Genomic DNA, 25,496 nt, shown 5'->3' on the forward strand with positions numbered 1-25,496 from the left:
TTTGTAAACTTTGACATTAAGCCTGATATATCTTCATTAATATCATTAATAAATATAGAAAACAACAATGTGCCCAGCACTGAACTCTGTGGAGCTCCACTAATAACATTAGTCCACAAAGAGCAGTGATAACCACTGATAACCACTTTGTCTTCTTCCAATCAATCATTCCTTCATTCATAACAGTAACTTTCCCTGAATGTCACATTGCTGCAGTTTGTACAGTATCTTGTATGTACAACAGGATCAAAAGCTTTCCTGAAATCCAAGTATATGATATCAAAATTATTTTTTGCATTCAGTTCCTTTTTGACCACATTGTAGCATCCAATCAAATTGGTCAGACAAGATTTTCCCTCGACAAACCCATGCTGTGTGAACTGTAACTGCAGTGTTGTATAGATGATCCTGCATTACTTATTTAACCAGTTACTCCATTATTTTCCCTAGAACAGAAGTTAAGCTAACAAGTCTTTAATTATTCATGTCACCCTTTGATCCCTCTTTGTGTATTGGAGATACATTCACAAATCTCCAGTCTACAGGGAGCTCCCCTGAATTCAAAGTTGCTTTCATTATTATGGCTAAGGATTTGCTTACTTTCCTTTGCTGCCTCCTGTAATATAATTGGATAGATCCCATCCGCTCCCAGTGCCTTTCTTATGTTTAACTTCAACAATTTCTGTTCCACTTTCCTCTCAGTTATTACAAAATCATTTAGCTCCCTGTTAGAATTTGATAAACTTCCACTTGGAATCCACTCCCTTAAAGAATTCCTCATGTGTGAATGTGCAAAATACTTATTCAGTTTGTCAACAACCTGAGCAAATATTCCCTGGTCCTTTATCATTTTCCACTACCCTGAGTGTAGTACCACATAGTTGGGATATTAATGTGGGTTTACTGCTACCCATTAGCAGCACCTTGTATTTGTCAATGTTAAACTTCAAATGCCATTTCTCAGTCCATCTGCCTAAATTTTGTAGATCTTGTTGCAGTAGTCTACCATGATTACTGTCATTAACCTTCCTGCCGACCTTTCATCATTTGCAAACTTAGACATTGTCTGATATATACCTTCATCATTATTATTCCTTCATTCATAGCAGTAACTTTCCCTCAATGCCACATTGCTGCAGTTTGTACAGTATCTTGTATGTACAACAGTATCAACTCTAGTATTCAACTCTAGCAGTAAGCTACAGAATTTTGAAATAACTGGGAGTAAAGTGGAGGAGAAACTGTTGAAGATAAACACAAGAAAGGCACCCGGGGTGGATGGGATCTATCCAGTTATATTAAAGGAGGCAGCAAAGGAAGTAAGCAAACCCTTAGCCATAATTATGAGAGCTTCCTTGGACTCAGGGGAGGTACCCATAGACTGGAAATGTGCAAATGTGACCCCAATTCACAAAGGAGGATCAAAGGCTGACACAAGTAATTATAGACCTGTGAGCTTAACTTCTGTTCCAGGAAAATTAATGGAGGCACTGGTTAAAGAAGCACTGCAGGATCATTTAGACAAGACTTCAGTTATAGCTCAGACACAGCATGGTTTTGTTAAGGGGAAGTCTTGCCTGACCAACTTGATTGGATACTATGATGCAGTCACAAAAGAACTGGATGCAGGGAATAACTTTGATATTATATACTTGGATCTTAGAAAGGCTTTTGATACTGTTGCACATGGAAGACTGCTACACAAATTGGAGCAGTGTGACATTGGAGGCAAATTGCTGCTATGGATAAAGGGGTGGTTGAGGGGGAGAAGACAGAGAGTGGTAATCAATGGACACTGCTCATCGTGGAATAATGTTATTAGTGGAGTCCCTCAGGGCTCAGTGTTGGGTCCATTATTGTTTTCTGTATTTATAAATGATATTGATGATGGTATATCAAGCTTAATATCCAAGTTTGCAGATGATACAAAGGTTGGCAGGGTTGTCAAGGACACTACTGACACTATGCTGCTGCAACAGGATCTGGAAAGGTTGAGCAGATGTGCTGAGAGGTGGCAAATGAAGTTTAACATTGACAAATGTAAAGTACTACATATGGGAAACAGCAACCCCAGAGCAACGTATCAACTGTGTGGTACTACACTGACAGTGGTAGAGAATGAAAGGGACTTGGGGGTGGTTGTGCAGGCAGATATGAAGTTCTCTGAGCAGTGCAGACGGGCTGCAAGAGTAGCTCATGGAGTATTGTCAATGATATACAGGAATTTTTCCAGCAGGGATAAGGAGGTGATTATTCCATTGTATAAGGCAATGGTCAGGCCACACCTAGAGTACTGTATACAGGTCTGGAGGCCTCATTTCAAGAAGGATGTAGAGCTGCTGGAACGAGTACAGAGAAGAGCAACAAGATTAGTGAATGGAACAAAGGAGTGCTCTTACGAAGAAAGGCTTAAGTTTTGCAAATTACAGTGTCTGGAGACTAGGCACCAGCGAGGTGAACTGATAGAGGTGTATAAAGCCTTGAATGGTTTAAGCGTGCTCAATGCTGATGGGATTCTTCCTCTAACTCAGAAAAATCACCTGAGAGGGCATAAATTCAAATTGAGGAAAGACAGATGTAGGATAGACGTGCGGAAATTTGCCTTTAGCCAGCGGGTGGTTGGTTGGTGGAACAGACTTCCATCCCTTGTGGTGGAGGTTGATAGCCTAAATAAGTTTAAGGCTCAGTTGGACAGGTATTTTGAACGAACAGAGGGGTGAAGTGGAAGTGGGTTTTTTTTTTTTTTTTTTTGGCTGATGCTGCATAAGCTTGCTTTCTTGCATCAAATGCCTCTACTAATGCTAACTAATGCTAATGCTAATTATATAATAAATATAGAAACCAGCAATGGGCCAACACTGAACCCTGGGGGGGCCGGGGACTCCACTAATAGCATTAGTCTATGAAGAGCAGTGTATATTCTCCGTCTTCTCCCACTCAACCATTCCTTTATCCACAGCAGTAACTTGCCCTTAATGCCATACTGCTCCAGTTTCTACAGCAGTCTTTTATATGCAACAGTATCAAATGTGAAATGTGTTTACACAATATATTCCCATTTTCCTGGCTATAATCAATAGCTTCTTCCTGTACGATCTGCACTCTCTGTCACTGAGGATGTTATTGCATTGTTTGATATGAGTGTAGGCTCTAGTGTTGCGCTTGACAACTGTGTTTGATGAGTTTCTCATTTTATTTCTTTCATGGTAGTAGGACACAACCTGATGGCCTATATACAGAGCTTGAAAAAAAAAAAAAAAAAATTTTTTTTTCAAGCTCTCATATAGGCTCATCAGAATTCTGAATATACATTTAATTTATTCATACCCCTTGCATAAAAAACACACAAAGATTATCCACATTAGCTGTATTGCATCCCTCTACAAATGAAAGGTAAACACTCAACAAGTAGCACATTTTTTAAAGTCTGATTTTTAAGAGAACTACTGCTAGTAGTTTTCTCTCAAACTAAAGCATTCCTACCACTTGAGCTTTTTACTTTGCTGCATTAGTCTGAAGTATGAGTTTATTTTACATTTATTTAAAAATACCTCATGAAACTAAGATATATCAGTACTTTGTGTCCGCAATTCTGCCCAGACCCGATACGAGGGAGTTTACGATGAAAGCCTTGTTGATCAATTTGGCCCTCGAGAGATTATGCAAGGTTCATGGGGTAGAATTTTTTTTTCAGCTTGGTCTGTGCTTGTTGACAGGAGAGACTGCTTCTACACGGATGGGGTACACTTAAATAGAAAGGGTGCAAGGATATTTGCTGATGTTATCGAGGCAGTGTTAAGTGGGTTGGAAAGCTGCTAGTTTGGGGGGGGGGCAGATACACAGACTAAACGGTTAACAGTGGCCACAGGCAGAGGCAAAAGTAATTCTTGCACTGCATCTATTGGAATGAGCAGCAGCTTGGAAAGCAAGGCAATAGAGATTTCCAGGATTGTTGGTAGTCATAGTGGAAAAAATAAATACAAGGGCTGTGTTAGGGTAACTAAGAGTAGAAACACATGCATGTATACTTGCATGTACACCAATGCCAGGAGTATAGTTAATAAATTTGGTGAGCTTGAAGTGCTAGTCAAGACATCAAAGGTAGATATTGTTGAGATATCAGAGATGTGGTGTCACACAAGATATAAGCAGTGCAGAATTGGTGTTTGGGGAGTACAATATGTACAGAAAGGATAGATGCTGTTAGTTAAGAAACACATAAAATCTGAGGAAGTGCATCCAATTTATGTTTGTGGACAATGCAATGTTGAATCTGTTTGGTGTGACATAAGCACTGGGAAAGGAAAAATGAGAGTTTTGGGGAGTACAATATGTACAGAAAGGATAGATGCTGTTAGTTAAGAAACACATAAAATCTGAGGAAGTGCATCCAATTTATGTTTGTGGACAATGCAATGTTGAATCTGTTTGGTGTTGACATAAGCACTGGGAAAGGAAAAATGAGAGTAGGTGTGTGTTATAGGCCTAATGAATCTGATGAGTATAATGAGCAGTTGTGCAGAGAAATAGAGTGGGCCAGTAAATCAGAATATGTTATAATGGGGGATTTTAACTTTCCAGATATTGACTGGAACTTGTGGGTTGGTCACTTGCATATTAGCAAGACTTTTTTGGATTTATTGGATGACTGTTTTCTACAGCAGCATGTTTGAGAAGCAACCAGAGGGAGTAATACACTTGATCTGATTATTCATGCATTAAGTATATGCAGATAAAGGAACCACTGGGTGACAGTAATCAAAATGTACTGCTATGGGAATTACTTAAAGATGTAACTACCATCAAGGCTAAAGGGAAGGGCATTTGCTCTCCTAAAGTTGACAACAGGGGTCTCAAACAGTTTTTAAGTTCTGTACAGTGAGATCAACTGATGACATTACCAACATTGAATTCTAAATGGGAACCCTTCAGGGACTTAATCTTGGAGGCTACTAGGCTTTTCATTCCAACTAAGAAATACTGTTCGATGTTCAGATCTAAATGGATGTCAGATGGATTAACAAGGCTCGTGGCCGAGAAGAAAATTGTATGCGATGCATATAAATTATAAGGTGACACAGAAGCCTATGGCAGATATAAACTAGTCTGTAATAAAGTCACAAAGGAAGTTAGGCAGGCAAAGGCAGATTACGAGAAATCTTTGGCAAAGGATGCAAAGAAAAACAGCACAGAGTTCTTTACTTATGTAAACTCTAGGAGGAAGGGGATGATTCTGATTGGTCTACTTGATATCGATGGTTCAACTGTTGATGATCCTGCTCAGGTAGCTAACAAACTAAATGAAAATTTTGCATCGACATTCACACATGGAGAGTTATTCAGCAAGGGGAATGCCAGAGGTGTATTAAACTCTGACAGTAAGCTAGATAATCTTGGAATAACTGAGAGTAAAGTGGAGGAGAAATTGTTGAAGATAAACATAAGAAAGGCACCTGGGGCAGATGGAATCTGTCCAGTTATATTGAAGGAGGCAGCAAAGGGAGTAAGCAGACCCTTAGCCATAATTATGAGAGCTTCCTTGTACTCAGGGGAGGTAACCATGGACTGGAAATGTGCAAATGTGACCCAAATCCACAAAGAACGATTAAAGGGAGACACAGGTAATTACAGACAGTTTAACTTCTGTTCCAGGGAAATTAATGGAGGCACTGGTTAAAGAAGCATTACAGGATCATACAGACAAGACTGCAGTAATAGTTAAGACACAGTATGGGGTTTGTTAAAGGGAGGTCTTGTCTGACCAATTTGATTGGAACAGAGTGCTGTCTGTTCTATATTTATTTTTCGCTGCATAAGGACCACCGCCGTGCAAATCCTCTGCATTGGTGGATCGATCGGAGGAGGGAGGGTGAATTGGTACTTCGATCTTTTCATCATGGCGACGATTTGTATAGCGATTGAAATGATTCCATGACCATTATTGGCCTCGTGGTCCTCTGTCAATATGGGGCATGATGGTCAGTCTATTTTATTTTAATTTATTTTGATTTTGTTATCGTTTGGTAGTTCCTTTAACCCTCTTTTGGTGATATTTCATGTCTTTCGGAACTGGTACCTCTCGGGGGGGGGGGGGGGTACCGCTAAATTAATATGTAATTAGCATTATCCTAAATTTTGTATAGTTTTTGTTAATTGGATTTAAAGTTTGAAATTATACAAGGGTTTCTGGGCTACTATTTATATCTATTCTTTTTTTTCGTTCGTTTGTTTATTTGGGTTATTTTTATGTTAATTTTCGCTCTAGTTTTTGCCATACTACTGGCTTATGTTTTATTTTATTTAATTTAAAATATTGGATGTATTTCAGCTTCATATGGAGGAATTGCATGTCGCTGCCTCTAATGAATGCTTAATTAATTATTTATTTATTCACTTTATTATAATTTAACTTATGTTAATACAAAGGGTACTAGGAAAGTTTTGCAATATGACGCAACAATGAATCACAGGAAGCTGCTTGTTGCAGCATGTTGAGACATGTTCATACGTGCATAGTAGCCGCCGCGCCAAGTCGATGGGCTCAGTTATTCATTAGTAGTGAGAGTGTAAAGTGCTTGCGATGGCATCGTGGTCACGAAATGAGATAAGGACAGTTTTGCGGTATAATTTCGTGCGTGGTTTAACCATAGACCAGTGCTTAGAAGAAATGACTCTTGCACTAGATGATGATTGTCCATATCGTACAACGATATTCAGGTGGTATAGAGAATTCCAAAGGGGAAATTTCACTCTGGAGGATTCGGAGAGGTCGGGAAGGCCACGAACGTCAGTTACGGAGGAAAACGTTACTGCTGTGAGGAAAATGCTTGACGAAAACAGACGAGTGATCTACCAACAGATAGAGGATACTTTGGGCCTAAATGCACCAGCAATTCGTTCGATTCTGCAAGATCATTTGCACGTGAAGAAACTTTGTTCTCTCTGGGTGCCGCATCAACTGACTGAAGAGCAGATGACACGACGTGTGACTTGATGCCGGGAGATGTTAAAAAAGTTTGATAAGGGACAATCTCGGTATGTGAACAACATCGTGACAGGTGACGAGACTTGGCTGTACTATTACGATCTGCCGACCAAGGCTCAAAACAAAGTTTGGGTCTTTGATGATGACGACACACCCGTAATTGTCAAAAATCCCGATCTGTAAAGAAGAAAATGATAGCTGTATTTTTCAAATCGAGTGGAATTGTGGAACGTGTCGTTTTGGATACGCAGAAGACAGTCATAGCTAAGTGGTATACTGAACAATGCCTGCCTAAAGTCATTGGATCTATGAAGAACCTGCGGCCAAAGTCAAGAATGGACACCTGGTACCTCCATCACGATAATGCTAGAGCTCACTGCGCCAAAGCCTGCACCGAATATTTGACCACGACAGTAGTAGTAGTAGTAGTGGCACATGATGCAAGAAAGCAAGTGTAGGAGCTTATGCAGCATCAGCCAAAAAAAAAAAAAAAATCACACCATTCCCTCCAAATGCCTGTCCAGTTCCTCCTTAAATTTATTTAACCTATCAACTTCCACAACGACAGATGGAAGTTTGTTCCAGCAATTAACCACCCGCTGGCTAAAGGCAAATTTCCGCACATCTATTCTACATCTGTCCTTTCTTAATTTGAACTTATGTCCCCGTAGGTTCGTAATCTGAACAAGTGGAAGGATCCCATCAGAATTCAGCGTGCTCAACCCATTCAAGGCCTTATAGACCTCAATCAGATCACCGCGCAGGTGCCTAGTCTCCAGCCACTGCAATTTGCAGAACTTAAGCCTCTCTTGGTAAGAGTATCCCTTCATTCCCCTCACCAATCGTGTTGCTCTTCTCTGTACACGCTCAAGCAAATCTACATCCTTCCTAAAATGAGGCCTCCAGACCTGTACGCAGTACTCAACGCGTGGCCTGACCATTGCCTTGTACAGAGGGACAATCACCTCCTTTTCCCTGCTAGCAAAATTCCTATATATCATTGACAAAACCCCATGACCTGCCCTGGCAGCCTGTCTACATTGCTCAGAGAACTTCATATCTGACTGCACAAGTACTCCCAGGTCTTTTTCATTTTCTACCACCTTAAGTGTAGTACCACACAGTTGGTACGTTTCTCTGGGGTTACTTCTACCCATATGCAGTACTTTGCATTTGTCAAGGTTAAACTTCAGTTGCCACTTCTTAGCCCATCTGCCCAAATTATCTAGATCCTGTTGCAGTAGCTCACTGCCATTACTGTCATTAACAACCCTGCCAACCTTTGTGTCATCTGCAAACTTCGACATTAAGCCTGATATACCTTCATCAATATCATTGATAAATACACAAAACAACAGTGGACCCAACACTGGACCCTGTGGGACTCCACTAATAACATTAGTCCACGAAGAGCAGCACCCATTGATTACCACCCTCTGTCTTCTCCCACTTAACCATCCTTTTATCCATTGTAGCAACTTACCCTTAATACCATTCTGCTCCAATTTGTACAGTAGTCTTCCATGCGCAACAGTGTCAATAGCTTTCCTGAAATCCAAGTATATGATATCAAAATTATTTTTTGCATCCAGTTCCTTTGTGACCACATCATAATAACCAATCAAATTTGTCAGACAAGACTTTCCCTTAACAAACCCATGCTGTGTTTTAATTATTGCTGCAGTCTTGTCTAGATGATCCTGCAATGCATCTTTAACCAGCGACTCCATTATTTTACCCGGAACAGAAGTTAAACTAACTGGTCTGTAATTACTCGTGTCACCCTTCGATCCACCTTTGTGAATTAGGGACACATTTGCACATCTCCAGTGCGTGGGAACCTCCCCTGAGTCCAAGGATGCTCTCATAATTATGGCTAAGGGTTTGCTTAGTTGCTTTGCCGCCTCCTTTAAAATAACTGGATAGATCCCATCCACCCCAGGTGCCTTTCTTGTGTTTAACTTCAACAATTTCTCCTCCACTTTGCTCTCAGTTATTACAAAATCATTAAGCACACTGCTACAATTTGATAACCTTCTTCCATTTTCAAATTGTAATAATTCCTCACGTGTGAATGTAGATGCAAAATACTCATTCAGTTTGTTTGCTATCTGAGCAGGATCATCAACAGTCGAACCATCGATGTCAAGTGGACCAATCATATTCATCCCCTTCCTTTTAGAGTTTATATAAGTAAAGAAATCCTTGCTGTTTTTCTTAGCATCTTTTGCCAAAGATTTCTCGTAATCCGCCTTCGCCTGCCGAACCTCCTTTGTGACCTGATTACAGACTAGCTTATATCTGCCACAGGCTTCTGCGTCACCTGATAATTTATATGCATCCCATGCATTTTTCTTCTCTGTCACGAGTCTCATTAGTTCATTTGATAACCATTTAGGCCTAAACCTTGAACGATATTTCTTAATCGGTATATAAAGTCTAGTAGCTTCCACGATTAATTCCTTGAATGCTTCCCACTTAGAATTTACTGTTGGTAACATCGTCAGTTGATCCCACTGTACAGAATTTAAAAACTGTCTGAGACCACTGTACTCCCCTTTACGGAAGCAAAAACCCTTTCCTTTACCCCTGACGGTAGTTACCTCTTTGAGTAAATTCCACTTCAGCACACTGTGATCACTGCCACCTAGTGGTTCCTTTATCTGCAAATTCTTAATACACGAATGATCACTGCTGATAACCAGATCAAGAGTGTTACTTTCTCTGGTTGCCTCTCGAACATGCTGCTGCAGAAAACAATCATCCAATAAATCCACAAAAGTCTGACTAGTGTGTGAGTGACCAACCACAAGTTCCAGTCAATATCTGGGAAGTTAAAATCCCCCATTATAAGACATTCTGATTTACTGGCCCACTCTATTTCTCTGTACAATTGTTCATTGTACTCATTCAAGTCATTAGGCCTATAACACACTCCTACTCTTATTTTTCCTTTCGCAGTGCTTATTTCACACCAAACTGACTCAACAGAGCACTGTTCATCTATATTAACTGGGTGCACTTCCTTTGATTTTATGTTTTTCTTAATTAACAGCATAACACCACCTCCCTTTCTGTCCTGTCTATCCTTTCTGTACACATTGTACTCCCCAAATTCCAGTTCTGCATTCCTTATATCTTTGTGACACCACGTCTCTGCTATCCCAACAATATCCGCCTTTGATGTCTTGACCAACACTTCAAATTCATCAAATTTATATTTACTATACTTCTAGCATTGGTATACATGCAAGCATACATGCTCCTATGACAGGACTAAAACTTCTCGAGCACCCTCCCTACAGTCCAGACCTTGCTCCCTGCGACTTTGCACTATTCCCGCATGTGAAAATGAAGCTAAAAGGGAGGCGGTTTTCCAGTGATGAGGACCTTCTACGGGCTTGGGACAACGAGTTTGCTTTACTCCCTAGTGAAACTTGGCAGAACTGGTTTAAAGATTGGTTTCGGAGGATGGAGAGGTGTATTGAATGTAGAGGAAATTACTTTGAAAAAATTAAATAAACAAAGCTGTATTGCAAAACTTTCCTAGTACCCTTTGTATTTAATATAATTCAATGATAGTGTATATATATATATATATATATATATATATATATATATATATATATATAAAGAATTATTATTAGTATAAAATATAGTAAGTAGATATTTATGGTTAGAATTAGACTAATGAAAATACGGTGTACCCTGGGAGCGATATACGTGTTGACCGAAAGGGAGGGGAGGAAAGAAAGGAATCAAAATTAAAATAAATATAACAATAGAAAAAATAAAATAAATCAAATGGAATTTCGAAGAGACGACCTAGGTGGAAATAGCATTGCAGTGTCATTCATAATTTTAGTGTCTTCTTCAGAGGTCATCCATCAAAATAATGAAAAAGACAGCAATACTCTTACTTCTGTTTCCGACATGTTCTGTATGTCAAGGTACACGTGCGAAATTCCACGTGGTAAATCTAATATAAATTTTGAATAAGGATATACAAGTTTGCCAATACAAATATGTGTTGATAAAGTAATACATACAGATCATGGATGACCTTACAGAAGTAAGTAGAACGCTATGAAGGTGAAAAAACCAAACACAAAGGTAAGGAAAATTCGAATGACGGGAACTTACTGCTACTGGCCGGACTGACAGAAAAGACTGTGTCAGAGGATTACCAGTGTATTTATGCATGTGCACATTAGCGGCACCTAGCGTTAGACCAAATTTCGGTGTATGTTTGAGATGAAATGAAAATACGTGGGCAGTGAAACTACGCTAGGATTAAGTACATGATGTTCCAACTGCCCAGGATAGTAAGAAATATAATAGCTGACAAAGTAGCAGTAGAAGGCAGCTAAACTTTGTTAAGGCGAAAAAAAGGTTGGGTAAAGTTAGAAAAATAGAGTCCTGATGTAGCATTCGGTAAACTAATGGTGCACAGGACATAATATGTAGAGGTTAGCAAAGTAAAAATATGATTATAGTAGAAATATGTAGTTTGGCTAGGGTAGTTCGGGGTTGCAAACCCGTTCCTATAATTAGGACCCTGAACGAATGTCCGAGAGTTAGTGCATCATGTATTTAAGTCAGTTGTGTTAAAAGTGGTATACTTGAATACAATTCAGCTATAATACTGCTACTTTGTCAGCTATTATATTTCTTACTATCCTGGGCAGTTGGAACATCATGCACTTAATCCTAGCGTAGTTAGGATTAAGCTAGGCGCCGCTAATGTGCACACGCATAAATACACTGGTAATCCTCTGATACAGTCTTTTCTGTCAGTCCGGCCAGTAGCGATAAGTTCCCGTCATTCAAATTTTCCTTACCTTTGTCTTTGGTTTTTCTACCTTCATAGCGTTCTACTTACTTCTGTAAGGTCATCCGTGATCTGTATGTATTTGTATTGGCAAACTTGTATATCCTTATTCAAAATTACATTCAAAATTTATATTAGATTTACCACGTGGAATTTCGCACATGTACCTTGACATACAGAACATGTCGGAAACAGAAGTAAGAGTATTGCTGTCTTTTTCATTATTTTGGTGGATGACCTCTGAAGAAGACACTAAAATTATGAATGACAACGCAATGCTATTTCCACCTAGGTCGTCTCTTCAAAATTCCATTTGGTTTATTTTATTTTTTCTATTGTTATATTTAGTATTAGTATTAGTAACGGCCGCATGGTGCAAGAAAGCCTATGGCTTATGCTGCACCAGCCAAAAAAAAAAAAAAATCCGAACAAAACAATGATAAAAACAAAAAAAAAAAAAATAAATAAATAGATAAATAAAATAAATAACTAATTAATCATAATTAATAAATAAAAAAATAAAATAAAAAATAAATAAAAAGGAAATTAAACCTATCATCCTATGCACTTCCCTTACCCGAAAGTACTATCCAGATGACCTTTGAATTTCCCCAAACTGTCGGCCTCTACCACCCATGAAGGCAACTTATTCCAGTAATTTATAACTCGCTGGCTAAAATAAAACTTCCTGCAGTCCAATCTAAACATTTCCCCCCCCCCCCCGTAACTTGAATTTATGTCCACTAGTTCTAGCATCATTTATAATCTTGAAAATTTTGTCCTCATTCATTTTACTGATGCCTCTCAGAGCCTTAAACACCTCAATAAAATCTCCTCTAAGGTGTCTAGTTTCCAAACTCTGCAACCCACATATTCGAAGTCTTTCATCATAAGGATGCCCTTTTGCCGATCTCACCAGGCGAGTTACCCTTCTTTGCACCTTTTCAAGAAGCTCGATGTCTTTCTTTAGGTGCGGTCTCCATACTTGAACACAGTATTCCAAGTGTGGTCTAACATAAGTCTTATATAATGGGATTATCATGTCCCTATCTCTACTTGCAAAAGTTCGATAGATCATCGATAGGACACCATGGGCCTTCCTTGCAACCTGTTTATAATGATCAGAGAATTTCATGTCTGACCGTATCTTAACACCCAAGTCCCTTTCCTCCAGTACTGGGTTTAGTTGAACTCCACCAAGTGAATAAGTTATTTTGGGATTACTGTTTCCCAGGTGTAATACCTTACACTTTGTTGGATTAAAGCACAGCTGCCATTTTTCTGACCATTCCTGAAGTCTATCTAGGTCTCTCTGAAGAAGCTCAGCTTGACAGTAATCATTAATTACTCTACCAATTTTAACATCATCTGCAAATTTAGACATCACGCCCTCTATCCCTTCATCAATGTCGTTTATGAAAATTAAAAACAACAGTGGTCCTAACACTGATCCTTGGGGAACCCCATTTCTTACATCAACCCAATCTGAGGAATAGCCATTTATCACAACCATCTGCCTCCTGCCCTGAAGCCATCCTTCTATCCATCTAAGGATTTTCCTAGTGATTCCAACCTGTTCCAGCTTATAAAGCAACCGCTCATGTGGGACTGGGTCAAAAGCTTTGCTGAAATCTAAATAAACAATGTCGAAATTATTCCCTAAATCCAGCTCGTGAGTGACCCTTTCGAAATAGCGAACCAGATTTGTTAAACATGATTTTCCCTTTACAGAACCATGCTGAGTATCCTTGAGAATTTCAATTCGATCCAAATGATCCTGAATTCCAACCTTGATCATTGCCTCCATGATTTTCCCTACTACTGAAGTCAGACTGACAGGTCGATAATTTCCAACTTCACTTTTAGAGCCACCCTTATGTATGGGAGATACATTTGCACTTTTCCAATCCGAGGGAATCTCCCCAGAGTCTAGTGATGCTCGCATAATTAGCCTCAGTGGTTCAATGCACTCGCTTGCCGCCTCTCTTAAGATTATAGGGTATATTCCATCAACTCCAGGAGCCTTACTGGTCTGTAGGCTCGAAAGTTTTTTCATTAAATAATCTTGTGAAATTTCAATATCATTAATTACATATTTTTTAACTTCGCTCCCAAAATTTCCCATTGCCACAAAAGGCTTTTCATTTGTAAATATCGATGCAAAATAACTGTTGAGTTCATCTGCAACGGCAGCTGGTGTATTTATTACTATCCCATTTCCCTTACTTAAAGGTCCGATCTGGTTTGGCCTGCTCTTCTTGGCATTTATATATGTGAAGAATTCTTTATCACCCCTCTTTGCTCTGTTTGCTAGTGATTTCTCATAAACTGCCTTTGCCTGTCGAACCTTTACTGTGGCTCTATTACACATCACCTTGTAGCTGTTATAGGCTTCAATACTTTTTATTGCTCTGTAACCTTTCCATGCCACCTTTTTCTGCTCAAGTAATGCGGCAACTTCACTATTCATTCAACTTGGAACCCTTCTCGTGGAGTATTTTTTTTTTTAATGGTATATACGCATTCAAGGCATCTGTGATTAATGTTTTAAAAGCGTACCACATTTCAATTGTATTCATTCTCTGCGCAATATCTACCCGGTTAATAGAGGCCATGTAGTACCTTAAGGCATCGTAATTTCCTTTTCTGAAATTAAAACCCATTCCTTTGCCTTTAACTACTGCTACCTCTCTCGTCATCATCCACCGTAGAACTCCGTGATCACTTCCTGCTACTGGTTCCTCTACTGTCAGCCCTGTTATGTCATCTGATTCATGTGTGAAGATGAGGTCTAGGATATTCTTTTCTCTAGTACTTTCCCTGACATGTTGATACAAATAACAGCCATCTAGTTGATTTAAAAATTTTGTTCCCCATGTCAAGTTTCCTTCCCATTTACTCCAATCAATTAGAGGCAAATTGAAATCGCCCATAATAAGACATTGACGCTTACTTGCCCATTCCATTTGCATGTAGAGGCTTTTGTCATAATCTTCACAATCACCTGGTCTGTAGATTACTCCTACTCGCATTATACCTTTGTTTCCAACTATCTCACACCATACAGACTCTATACTACCATGTGAAATGTCTGAATCTGGGAAAGCTATCGTCGCACGCAGGCTGCTTCTGATAAGAAGCATTACCCCACCACCCCTTCTATCTACCCTATCCTTCCTAAATACATTATACAAGCCGTACTGAAACTCATCATCCCCAATTTCCGGGTGGCACCACGTTTCTGTAAGCCCTATTATGTCAGCGTTACTTGTTTTAACCAGCAGTTCGAATTCGCTCATTTTATTGACGACACTTCTAACATTACTGTATAAACAATTAAGATTTACTGTTCTTGTATATTTAACAACCCTAACACAACCCTTGAAGTTTTTTAGGCTCTCTTCCCTGATATTAGCTACCTGCTCACGTGAAACGTCTTTGCCCCCAGAACATCTAGATAATACGTCCAGTTGGGGGAACAGATAAGAACTCTTAAAGTATGTGCAAGAGTTACATTGACCAATATTATCAGATAAACGCGTGTCAGTATTACCCACATCCCCCCTAACTAGCAGTTTCCCTGAACCTTTAAGGTTTCCTCAATAATACTGGCAAAAACTTTTGCACCACCTTTGTTTAAGTGTATCCCGTCTCTACAAAACAAATTCCTTCTACCTACAAGTGTGGGCCATGCTGATAGAAATTTACCCCCTAAAGCCTTGCAGATTCCTTCAAGTCTTGAGTTAATCCACAAGGCTGTTAACACATAATCCCTCCTATTGTGTCTGGGCAGAATTGCAGACACATAGACATTATGGCCTAGCTTGCGACATTTCCTCAGCATGGTCCTGTATTTTTCCAACAAATCGTCAGATCGTGTACGTTTAATATTATTTGTCCCCACATGAATAATAATATTTTCTTTACCCCCTTTAAAATCTGATAATCTGTTGGTGACATCATCAATAGTTGCTCCCGGCAGACATACCCTGGTTCTGCTCTACCTATCTTTATTACAAAAAATATTCCCCGTTTCCCTGACAATGGAGTCTCCTAATAAAACAATGTCCTTTTTAACCAGAGTAGTTTGCACTTGGTTTTTCTGTTTTGAGGCTCGAATCGGGTGTGCATCACTTGGTAGATTGCTGGAGTTTTGAGTTCCTGACGAGCTCCCAGATGCATTATTTTCGAGGGCAAGCACTCGTTTTTTCAGGGACTCAAATTGTTCCATCAGTGCACCAAATTGTAATTTAAGATCGGTGTACTCCTTACATCGATCACAAAGAAAAGAATCCCCAGGTGAGGTAGGATTAGTCACCAGGTCGACCTTGGAAAACATTCCACAGGTTCCACAACGGATTAAATCATGACTTACCCGTAAATCGCTATCTGCTATTTCCGTGTGAGTCACGATATCCTGTGACGTGTTTAAGGCAGATCTCGTAACTACCATTATAAAATTGAATAAATATCAATGAAAGTAACTTTAAAAAATTATATCTATAGTATTATTAAAATCAAACAGTTACAGGAAAACCTATAACAAAATAATCCAACAATATCTAAATAAATCAAATATTTAAAAGCACTATCCAAAAGTAAACCACTTAACTGAGGAGCCCTGTCTAAGCGCGTCCGCTCACCTCGAATGTCCGGTTGCTTATATTTATTTTAATTTCGATTCCTTTCTTTCCTCCCCCCCTTTCGGTCAACACGTATATTGCTCCCAGGGTACACCATATTTTCATTAGTCTAATTCTAAGCATAAATATCTACTTACTATATTTTATACTAATAATAATTCTTTATATATACATTATGGTTGTAGGGTATTTTTTGCATTAGCAGTGACCCTGATCCATATTTCATGTTATCGTAATTCTGCTTATCTAATCTTATCTAAATCTTAATTTCCTCCCCCCGCATATACCAATAGCTTCTCCATTCTATTATTCTATAAAATTATATATATATATATATATATATATATATAGCATCCAAATATTCCAGAGTTAAATTGCAAAATATATATATAAAACCTTTTACTGTGTTACCAAATATAAACTTATTAAGTGTTACTTATGGAACTAACCGATTAATGCCATCAAATGATAGAACATTACATCGGATGTTAGGTATGTCCAAATTATATAAGTTATAGTGTAATGTAAGTAAATCCATAGTTTGAAAATCGATGTAACCACAGGCCAACCATACCTCCAGTATACATAAAAATTACATGAAAAATTATTATATGAAAATTATAATATTAGGTTAATCATCATAATAAGCCTTACATGGGAACATATTTTGCAAGAGACTTTGTCGAGGGCTAAACCCCTACAAAATAAAAACCCATGTTAGACTGCGCCATCGGTTTCTGTTATCATCTGCCTGTATACCAAATCCAATATCCATAATAATGGATGATTCAACTAATTTAAAATTAGGTTATAGTACTTACATAAATAAGTATAAATATAGCCGTACCGAAAGGGAAATGTCTAACCAAAATTTTGTAATAATACAGGCTGGATGATATTTAGCCCGACCGATAGCAGCAACATTATAAGCCCAACTGAGAAATTATTATTATTTGCTGAACAATTTGCAGAAAAAAGGCTGAATTAGCTAACTAAAGGCGAACGGAAAGCAGAGTAGTTAAAGCAATAGTACCTCACTCCCCCTCGAATTACTCTAATAGTTCGTGAGATATGAAAAATTAAGGCGAGAGGATAGATAAACGTAAAACAGAAAAGAAAAAGCAAGTTATCGATTTTTACATCGGATTAACCGGGAGTGTAAATTCCCGACCCTAAAAGTAGGGATCCTGGTTAAGTGGTAATAGCCGGTCAAATATATCAAATATATCAAAGAATGCAAAAAGCAACAGGAAAAAAGGAATGGCTAATTCCTAAGCAAATTTTCTATAAATTTAACTTCAAAAATTAGGTAGTGGCCAACCTTATATAAAGCTTTAGACAACAAAGGATGGAAAGCCCTTAAACAACAAAGGCGGGAATACCGTAGAACCGGTATGTTCCCATCCAAGAATCTACATTACATACATTACTGTAAGCCAGAGGCGGGAAAAAAACCTAAACGCCTGCAGCAAACGCACAAGACGTTTATAACTGCCGCGTATACAGCGCCACTTAAGATTTGTCCAATAATAGCCAAGTTAGGGATGACCTATATGTATGAAAGCGCCCTCTGTAGTAGAGAAAACAAAACCAATAATTCTCAGATGTCTAAGAGACGTCTTAGTAAAAAATGAATTAATTCCTGCTGCAAAAACACATATAGGTACCACTTTTCTAAGGCGTAAGCTATATATAGCGTGTTTATGCTACAGTACCTAGTATGTACATATATATACAAAGGCTAATTAGTAAACCGCTCGCTCCATAGATACTGATGTATAAAAATCTATCGATACTGATGTATAAAAATCTATACTTCTTTTTTAAAAAAGATAAATTATACCAGAAAATAATTCCTTTAAAACTGAGCAACTAAGCCCCTTACGTGTAATTCCATATTAATTATGCCTAATAGCATCCATAGTATCCAACTGGTTTAGATCATCGTGGTATTGTTTTAGGGCTATTGACAAAGCCGTACTAATATGTTTCAAAATGAAGTTATGTGGGAAACCGTTATCTAATAAATTGTGCTTAAGATCTATCAGTGCGTCTATAACATCACTTTTATTATTACAGATATATAATCTTCTGATACCTTGTGTCACTATTATGTTTTTAAGGATACGTATTGAGATATTTGTACCCCAACTGGTTAGGTCTATAGTTTTGAAATTAAATTCTTTGCGTTTGTCAAATACCTTGGTAGTTAGGTTATTGTTCTTAATATGAATGTCTATATCCAGATATGCAGCTTTATCAGAGTCACACTGGTTAGTGACCTCTAGAACCAAATCCTGCGGGTAGTGCTTAACTGCTTCTGCATGAAAGTTAGTATAGTTGAACACTATTAAGTCATCTATATATCTGAACATATTAATATCTTTATTGAAGTTATTTTCAAAATGGTGTAGATATAGATTGGCCATAAGACACGAGCTACTTGCCCCCATAGCTATGCCAGTATGCTGTATGAAAATATTGTATGATGATATATATATATATATATACAGTCCATTCTGGTTATTTGGGATACATCGGGACTAGAGCATTTTGGCCCGATTAAGCGGCTGCCCCAATTATCTGGAGTTTCACATAAATAGTTAAAAATACAATGTACCTCCCCCTCCCTTTTTTACAATTGGTTCACTGTACAATCAAATCACGTTACGACGAACTCAACATAGTAAAGTACCATTTACTATACGATGTGCAGTAAGCGCCGGTCACTGCAATCACGTTTGTGAATTGAAGTTTAATTCTATTAAACAGCGATTCTAATTAGCGAAAATAGGAGGAATATTATCCACAGGCTATAAAAGCAAAGATATATTAAGCAGAAATTTACCCTTTATTACCTTACCAATTAAAAAATACGTGATAATCGGAAGAATATACGTGATAATCGGAATGATTAATACGTACTGTAATATGTACATACGAACTAGTTGATATTTCTGTTCACTGACATTTGTGGGTGGGGGTTAAAATTTAAAACAGTAAAAAGATAAGCAATCAATAACAAAGAACACAGCACACACAAATTGCAAGTAACACAATACGCGCAAGTGAGAACCGAGTAACGTGTTACAAAGCTTTAAAAATACGAATGAAGAGAAGATCTGAAAATTAATTTTTTTATATGATTGAAGATTTCATGGAAGTGTAAACATATTTCACCATAATAACCCACAGAATTCCAGCTGTCGGTATTATCACAAATTTAGTAAGTTCGAGTTTACTGTCTGTTTATGATAGATTTCACTAACAGAAAAGCCCAATAAACAGGTGACTGCTAATTGTTTTATGGTTGTGACCTCCAGAATTTCGACCGAACCACGTGGTACCGTTGGAGACAATCATAGGGTAATCTCCAGTGGTGCGGTCTCCTGCCCCGATTAAACGGCATGCTGTCCCAATTAAGCGAAGTAACCCCTGGCTATTTTCTCAGTTGGTTTCTGTTTTTTAAGATTTGCCCCAAATAAATGGCTATCCCGATTACCCGGTGGCCCAAAATAACTAGAATCCATAATTTTATATATTAGTTATATATATAACTAATATATAAAAAATATATAACTAATTAATTGAAAAATATATAGCTATTTTTCTTCATTCTTCTGAGGATATTATGTGGTTTTTGTAATTTTGGCATATCACATATATAATAGCAATATTTTATTAGTCATTCCCGAGTTATGTAAAACTCGACTTACATAATAAGTCCTGGAATGTATCTCTTACATATGTTGGGGACTTACTGTATAATAATTCTACACTATTCCCAGATTAAGTGATGGTAGCACATACTATGCTATTGTTATTTTATAAAATCGCATTTGTGTTGTTATAAATTTATGATTATAGATTTAATAAAAACATTTAATATTAATTATACCCCTATGGAAGAATACTAAATGGCATCTATCATTCTTATATTGATGGAATGAACAGCTGTTGTTTCCATTTTGAACTTTTACTTTTTTAATTTCGAAGTCCAAGCAAGAAGCTAAACTAAAAAACTAATTTAAAGTAACTGAACTATTTTAAATAAATGAGTAACAAAAACAAATGATTTTTATGAAATGCGAAAGTCTGCTTAGCAGTGTTCAAATTTGTTCCCACTCCTTATTCATGCATGTGTGGAAAAAAGTACAGGGTGTCCATAAAGTCCTGTTCCTATTTTAAAATTTAATTATGCCCCAACCAAAAGACAGAAAGAAATGCAGGCTTATGTAGATTATTATGAAGCTGCAAAAGTTTTTTTTTTTTTTTTTTTTTTACAAATTACTATAAAACTCAAAAGTATATTTTTTTCTTTTTACCGGATATGATGCATAAAAATGGCAATCCCACAAGAGAAGGCTGAATGTGTAATTACCATGCAAAGAAATTATTGCTGTCTTACAGAAAGAATCCTCCAAGTATCAGGAGGTGGGTTCAGAATTTTCAAGCAACAGGAACTGCAATTTGATTGGCCTCAAAATGAAGTCTATGCATATCCCAAGGAAATCTTTGAAAATGTTAAAGCAGCATTCCAGTGCAGTCCTCAAAAGTCAATTCATTATGCTGCTTCATGTGAACTGCAATTACCAAAATCAACAATCCATAAAGTTTTGCACAAGCAGTTACGTCTTTATGTATACAAAGTGCAAACTGTCCAAGTTTTGCAGCAAAATGACCTACCTCAGTGCTATTCATTCATTTGTTCCATGCTGGCTTCAATTCATGACCTAAAAAAAAAGGTGCTTTTCTCTGATGAAGGCGCATTCCACGTATCTGGACCTGTGATTTGCCACAACATTTAGATATGGGGTTCTGAAAACCTGCATAACATCCATTATAGCCTACATTAATAAACGTTTGGTGTGGGCTCATTCACGATAGAGTGATAGATCCATTTTTCTTTTGTGAAAAGACCATCACAGGAAACATTTATCTCAACATGTTGCAGCAGTTTGTAATTCTCAGCTGGAAGAGTTGCAGCCATTCGTCATTTTTCTATAGAATGGAACACCTCCACACTGGAGCGTGAGTGTTCATCATTTTCTGGATGAAACATTCCTGGCGATGGATGGACCATGATGGACCAGTTGCATGGCTTCCGTGCACCCCTGACATCACACCCTTAGACTTCTTCTTTTGGTCATACCTAAAAAATTTTGTGTACAGAACACCCGTTACTAATATTGATATTCTTCATGCAAAGAATATCAATATTAGTAACGGGTCAAAACGGGTGCTAAGGAAGTCAAAACTGTATGTTGATATCCTGGCCCATACATGACAAGAAGTGGAATTTCGCTTTGATGTTCTAAGGCCCGCTATGGGTGCACACACTGAGGTGTATTGAATGGCGTATTGAAGAACGTAAACTTTTGGAGTTTCATAATAATTTACATAAGACTGCATTGCCTATGTCTTTTTGAATTAAAATTAATATTAAATTTTAAATAGGGACAGGACCCTATAGACACCCTGTATTTGTTACTAATACATTACATAATTATAATCTCTTTTTAATTGATTCGTTTGTAGAAAGTTAGTGGAACATCTCTTAGTCAGCCACCAGAAATAGGTGAGAGTAGAGAACAGGAGTTGAAATCCAGTTGTAAAGGGAATGTCATCGCTTCACCATTATCTTCAGTACAGAAAATGTCTGATGTTAACTCAGAGTGAGTGATACCATTTGTATTATGTAGCAACTTGCATAAGCTGATTTTTGATGTGATGGTTATGTTCTGTGAAAATATACAGGGTTCAATATTGTGTGGAACAAATGTAGGAGCATATCATACAGCTGAAAATAGTCTATTTGAAAAATATTAATCATAATATAATTGGGAGAAGGTCATTTTGTGGTGGTTTTCCATGGAATCTAAACTTTTTTTTTTTTTATGTAAACCCCAAACATGAGAGGTATTAGAACCTATAGCACTTAGTACCGTGCTTGGGTTGGAGGTTGAGAAGATGAAAGAAGATATTTGTTGACATTAGACTTGAACTTCTGTAGATTGTAATTTTCAGGAAATACGTATGAAGGAAGGTTGTTCCAGAAAACTGCAGTTGAATGAATAAATTAGGAAGATGAAAAGTTGGTTCTGTGGGTTTGAAGTTGGACAGTAAATGGATGTTGGCTGGTGGCGGCACGTGTTTGGACTGTTTTGAAAGAGAGAGCGGGAATTATAGAAGCCAATTCAGAAGAACAGTGCCCATGGAAGTATCTGTAGAAGAGGCATGCAGCAGAAACAGTACGTCTATGAGAAAGCGAGTGGAGAGACTCTGTTAGAGATGAATCATTAATTAACCCAACTGCCCTCTTCTGAATGGAATCAAGAAGCCTGAGAGAAGTTTTGGGGACACCACCCAAGTTGTGGGAACAATATTCCATGGTAGGGTGGATTTGCGATTTATACAGAGTGAGCAGCTGTCTGGAAGAAAAGTAACGCCGAGAGCGAAAGAGAAAACCAAGTTTTTTAGATGCAGAGGAAGCAATATTTGTAATGTGCTTGTGCCAAGAGAGATTAGAAGTCGGGGTAATCCCCAAAAGAGATATATCACTTTGCCTAGAAATCGGAGTATCACTAAAGATAAGCATAGGAGCAGAAGAATCCTTTTTGCGAGATATAAGACAAGACTGAGTTTTAGAAGGGTTGAAATCAACTAAGTTGTCTTTGCCCCACTGGAGAATTACCTGAAGATCGGCATTTAAGGAATTGGTAGCAAATTTTCGAAAAATTGAAGCTGATTGAGCAGGACAAGGTTTCTCAAAATGGAAAGTTCAATGCAATGTGCTATCATCGGCAAAACTATCGATAGGATTTCCAGTCAATGGAAGAAGGTCATTAATATACAAGAGGAAAAGGGTGTGGGAAAGAACTGAACCTTGGGTGACACCGGCATTAGTGGAGAAGCTAGAAGACAGAGAGCCATCTACCATCACCCTCAGTGAACGATCAGAGAGAAAACTGGATAACCAATTACTAAAAACAGTGGGCAAACCATAAGATGGAAGCTTGTTTAGAAGACCTTTATGCCAAACACGATCGAAAGCATTGGAGATGTCAAGAGCAACTACTTGTGTTTCACCGAACCTTTCCATTGAATTAGTCCATAAATGGGTAACATAAGCCAGGATATCACCAGTGGATCGACACTGATGGAATCCATACTGGTGATCGTTGATCAGACGGAAGGTTTCTAGGTAGTTTAAGAGTTGGCGGTTAATTGATTTCTCCATTACTTTAGAAAGAGTAGAAGTAATTGCAATGGGACGATAATTGGATGGGAGGGTTTTGTCACCCTTTTTAGGAACTGCCTGGATATGAGCAAATTTTCAAGCAGAAGGAAAAACACCTTTGGAATAAGAAAGTGAAAAAAGGTGGCAAAGAATAGGAGTAAGTTCAGGAGCACAGGTTTGGAGAACAAGTGGAGAAATACCATCAGGACCTGGAGCTTTCTTAGCATCAAGATTCATCAAAATCCTTCTGATATCCTTTTGACGGAAGACCACAGGAGGCATTGAATGGAGCATGTTGGGAATGGTGGGAGGTGTTTTACCAAGATCATTAATACATGAGCTGGAAGAAAAATGGGATGCTAGCAGGTCAGCTTTATCCTCGCTGAAGTGACAACAGAACCATCTGATTTGGACAGAGGTGGGAGCAGAGATGGGCAAAATTTGCGGCCAGTAGCTTTGGCAAGAGACCAGAATGCTTGGCTACCATTAGGGCAAGAAGCAAGTTTTCTACTGTTAGCCTGTTCAAACTCCAGTTTGGACTGATTAATAACTGCTTTAGAATTGTTGCGAGCTTTGGTGTAGGCAGAAAATAAAACCGAAGAATTAGAAACAAGCCAATTACGATATGCAACATTCTTCTCTTGAACAGCCTTAGCACATTTATTGAAAATCCAAGGTTTAGATAAAGGATGAGATTTTAAAGTGGAGTGTGGGATAAAGGATTCCTTTCCTGCAAGAATAATTTCACTGACACGATCTGAGCAAACGTTGATATCAGAAGTTTTGAAACAGTAATCCGACCAAGGAAAAGAAGAAAAGAAGTCTCGCAGGTCATCCCATTTTGCATTCTTGTAATGCCAAACAACACGAGGTAGGGAATAGCCATGAGATAAAGGCTCCATTGGAGAAGAAACAATCACCAAGTTGTGATCTGAAGTGCCTAAAGGACCTCTCACTTCGACCGTGCACTTAGAAGGGTTGTTTGTGAGAAAAAGATCAAGCGTATTGGCTGTATGATTAGGATTGTCCGATATTCTTGTAGGTAAATGAACAATCTGTGCTAGATCAGTAATTGCAAAAGCCTCAGCATCTCGACCTGCTGGGTCGGTGTGACTAGAAAACAGAAGCCAGCTGGAGTTGTGAACATTAAAATCACCAAGGAAAATTACCTCACTGTTAGGAAAGTTGGACTGGAGAAAGTCAAGTTGCAAAGAGAGGAAGTCAAAGAGTTCCAAGTGATTAGTGGAGTTGGGAGAACGGTAGACACAACAGATGAATTTGACACAATGAGATAGAGATATTTTACTAAACTATAATAATCCCTCTTGTACCGTGTGAATAATTTATTTATCTTAGATTATTTAGAATAGTTTATATAGCTATACATTAGCTAAATCAAATTATGCAAAAAGACCAACACTTATCATTTCACTTATTCATCCTCCTCCTATAGTTTGTCTGGTTTTTCCATGAATTTATTTAAGTTGTCAGCTTCCACAACAAATGGAACTTTGTTCTAGCAATCAACACCTGTCGACTAAAGTCAAACTTCCACACATCTATTCTGCAACCATCCTTCCTCAATTTGAATTTGTGGTCCCTCATGTGTAGTCTGAGCAATAAGAAGAATCCCATCAGCATTGAGCTTGCTCAATCCATTCAAGGCCTTAAACACCTCAACCAGATAACATCACAGGTGCCTACTCTCCAGATGCTGCAATTTTCAGAACTGAGGCCTTTTTTTTGGTAAGAGTGCCTTTTTGCTCCCCTCGCCAATCTTGTTTCCCTTCACTGTAT

The 25,496-nt window shown here is 38.1% G+C and overlaps 1 protein-coding gene across 1 annotated transcript in view; it reads left to right on the forward strand.

Annotated features, from left to right (window-relative positions):
* LOC150080982 (nephrocystin-4-like) overlaps nucleotides 1-25,496 on the forward strand; it is a 470,434-nt gene that overhangs the window by 116,780 nt on the left and 328,158 nt on the right. The window contains exon 10 of the mRNA XM_090380874.1: nucleotides 21,998-22,134. Coding sequence (XP_090237000.1) covers nucleotides 21,998-22,134 — 137 coding nt within the window. The remainder of the gene's footprint in view (nucleotides 1-21,997; nucleotides 22,135-25,496) is intronic.

The sequence above is a fragment of the Mastigoproctus giganteus genome, chromosome 9 (assembly GCF_048544385.1).
Source record: "Mastigoproctus giganteus isolate SK-2022 chromosome 9, ASM4854438v1, whole genome shotgun sequence".
NCBI lineage: Eukaryota > Metazoa > Arthropoda > Arachnida > Uropygi > Thelyphonidae > Mastigoproctus > Mastigoproctus giganteus.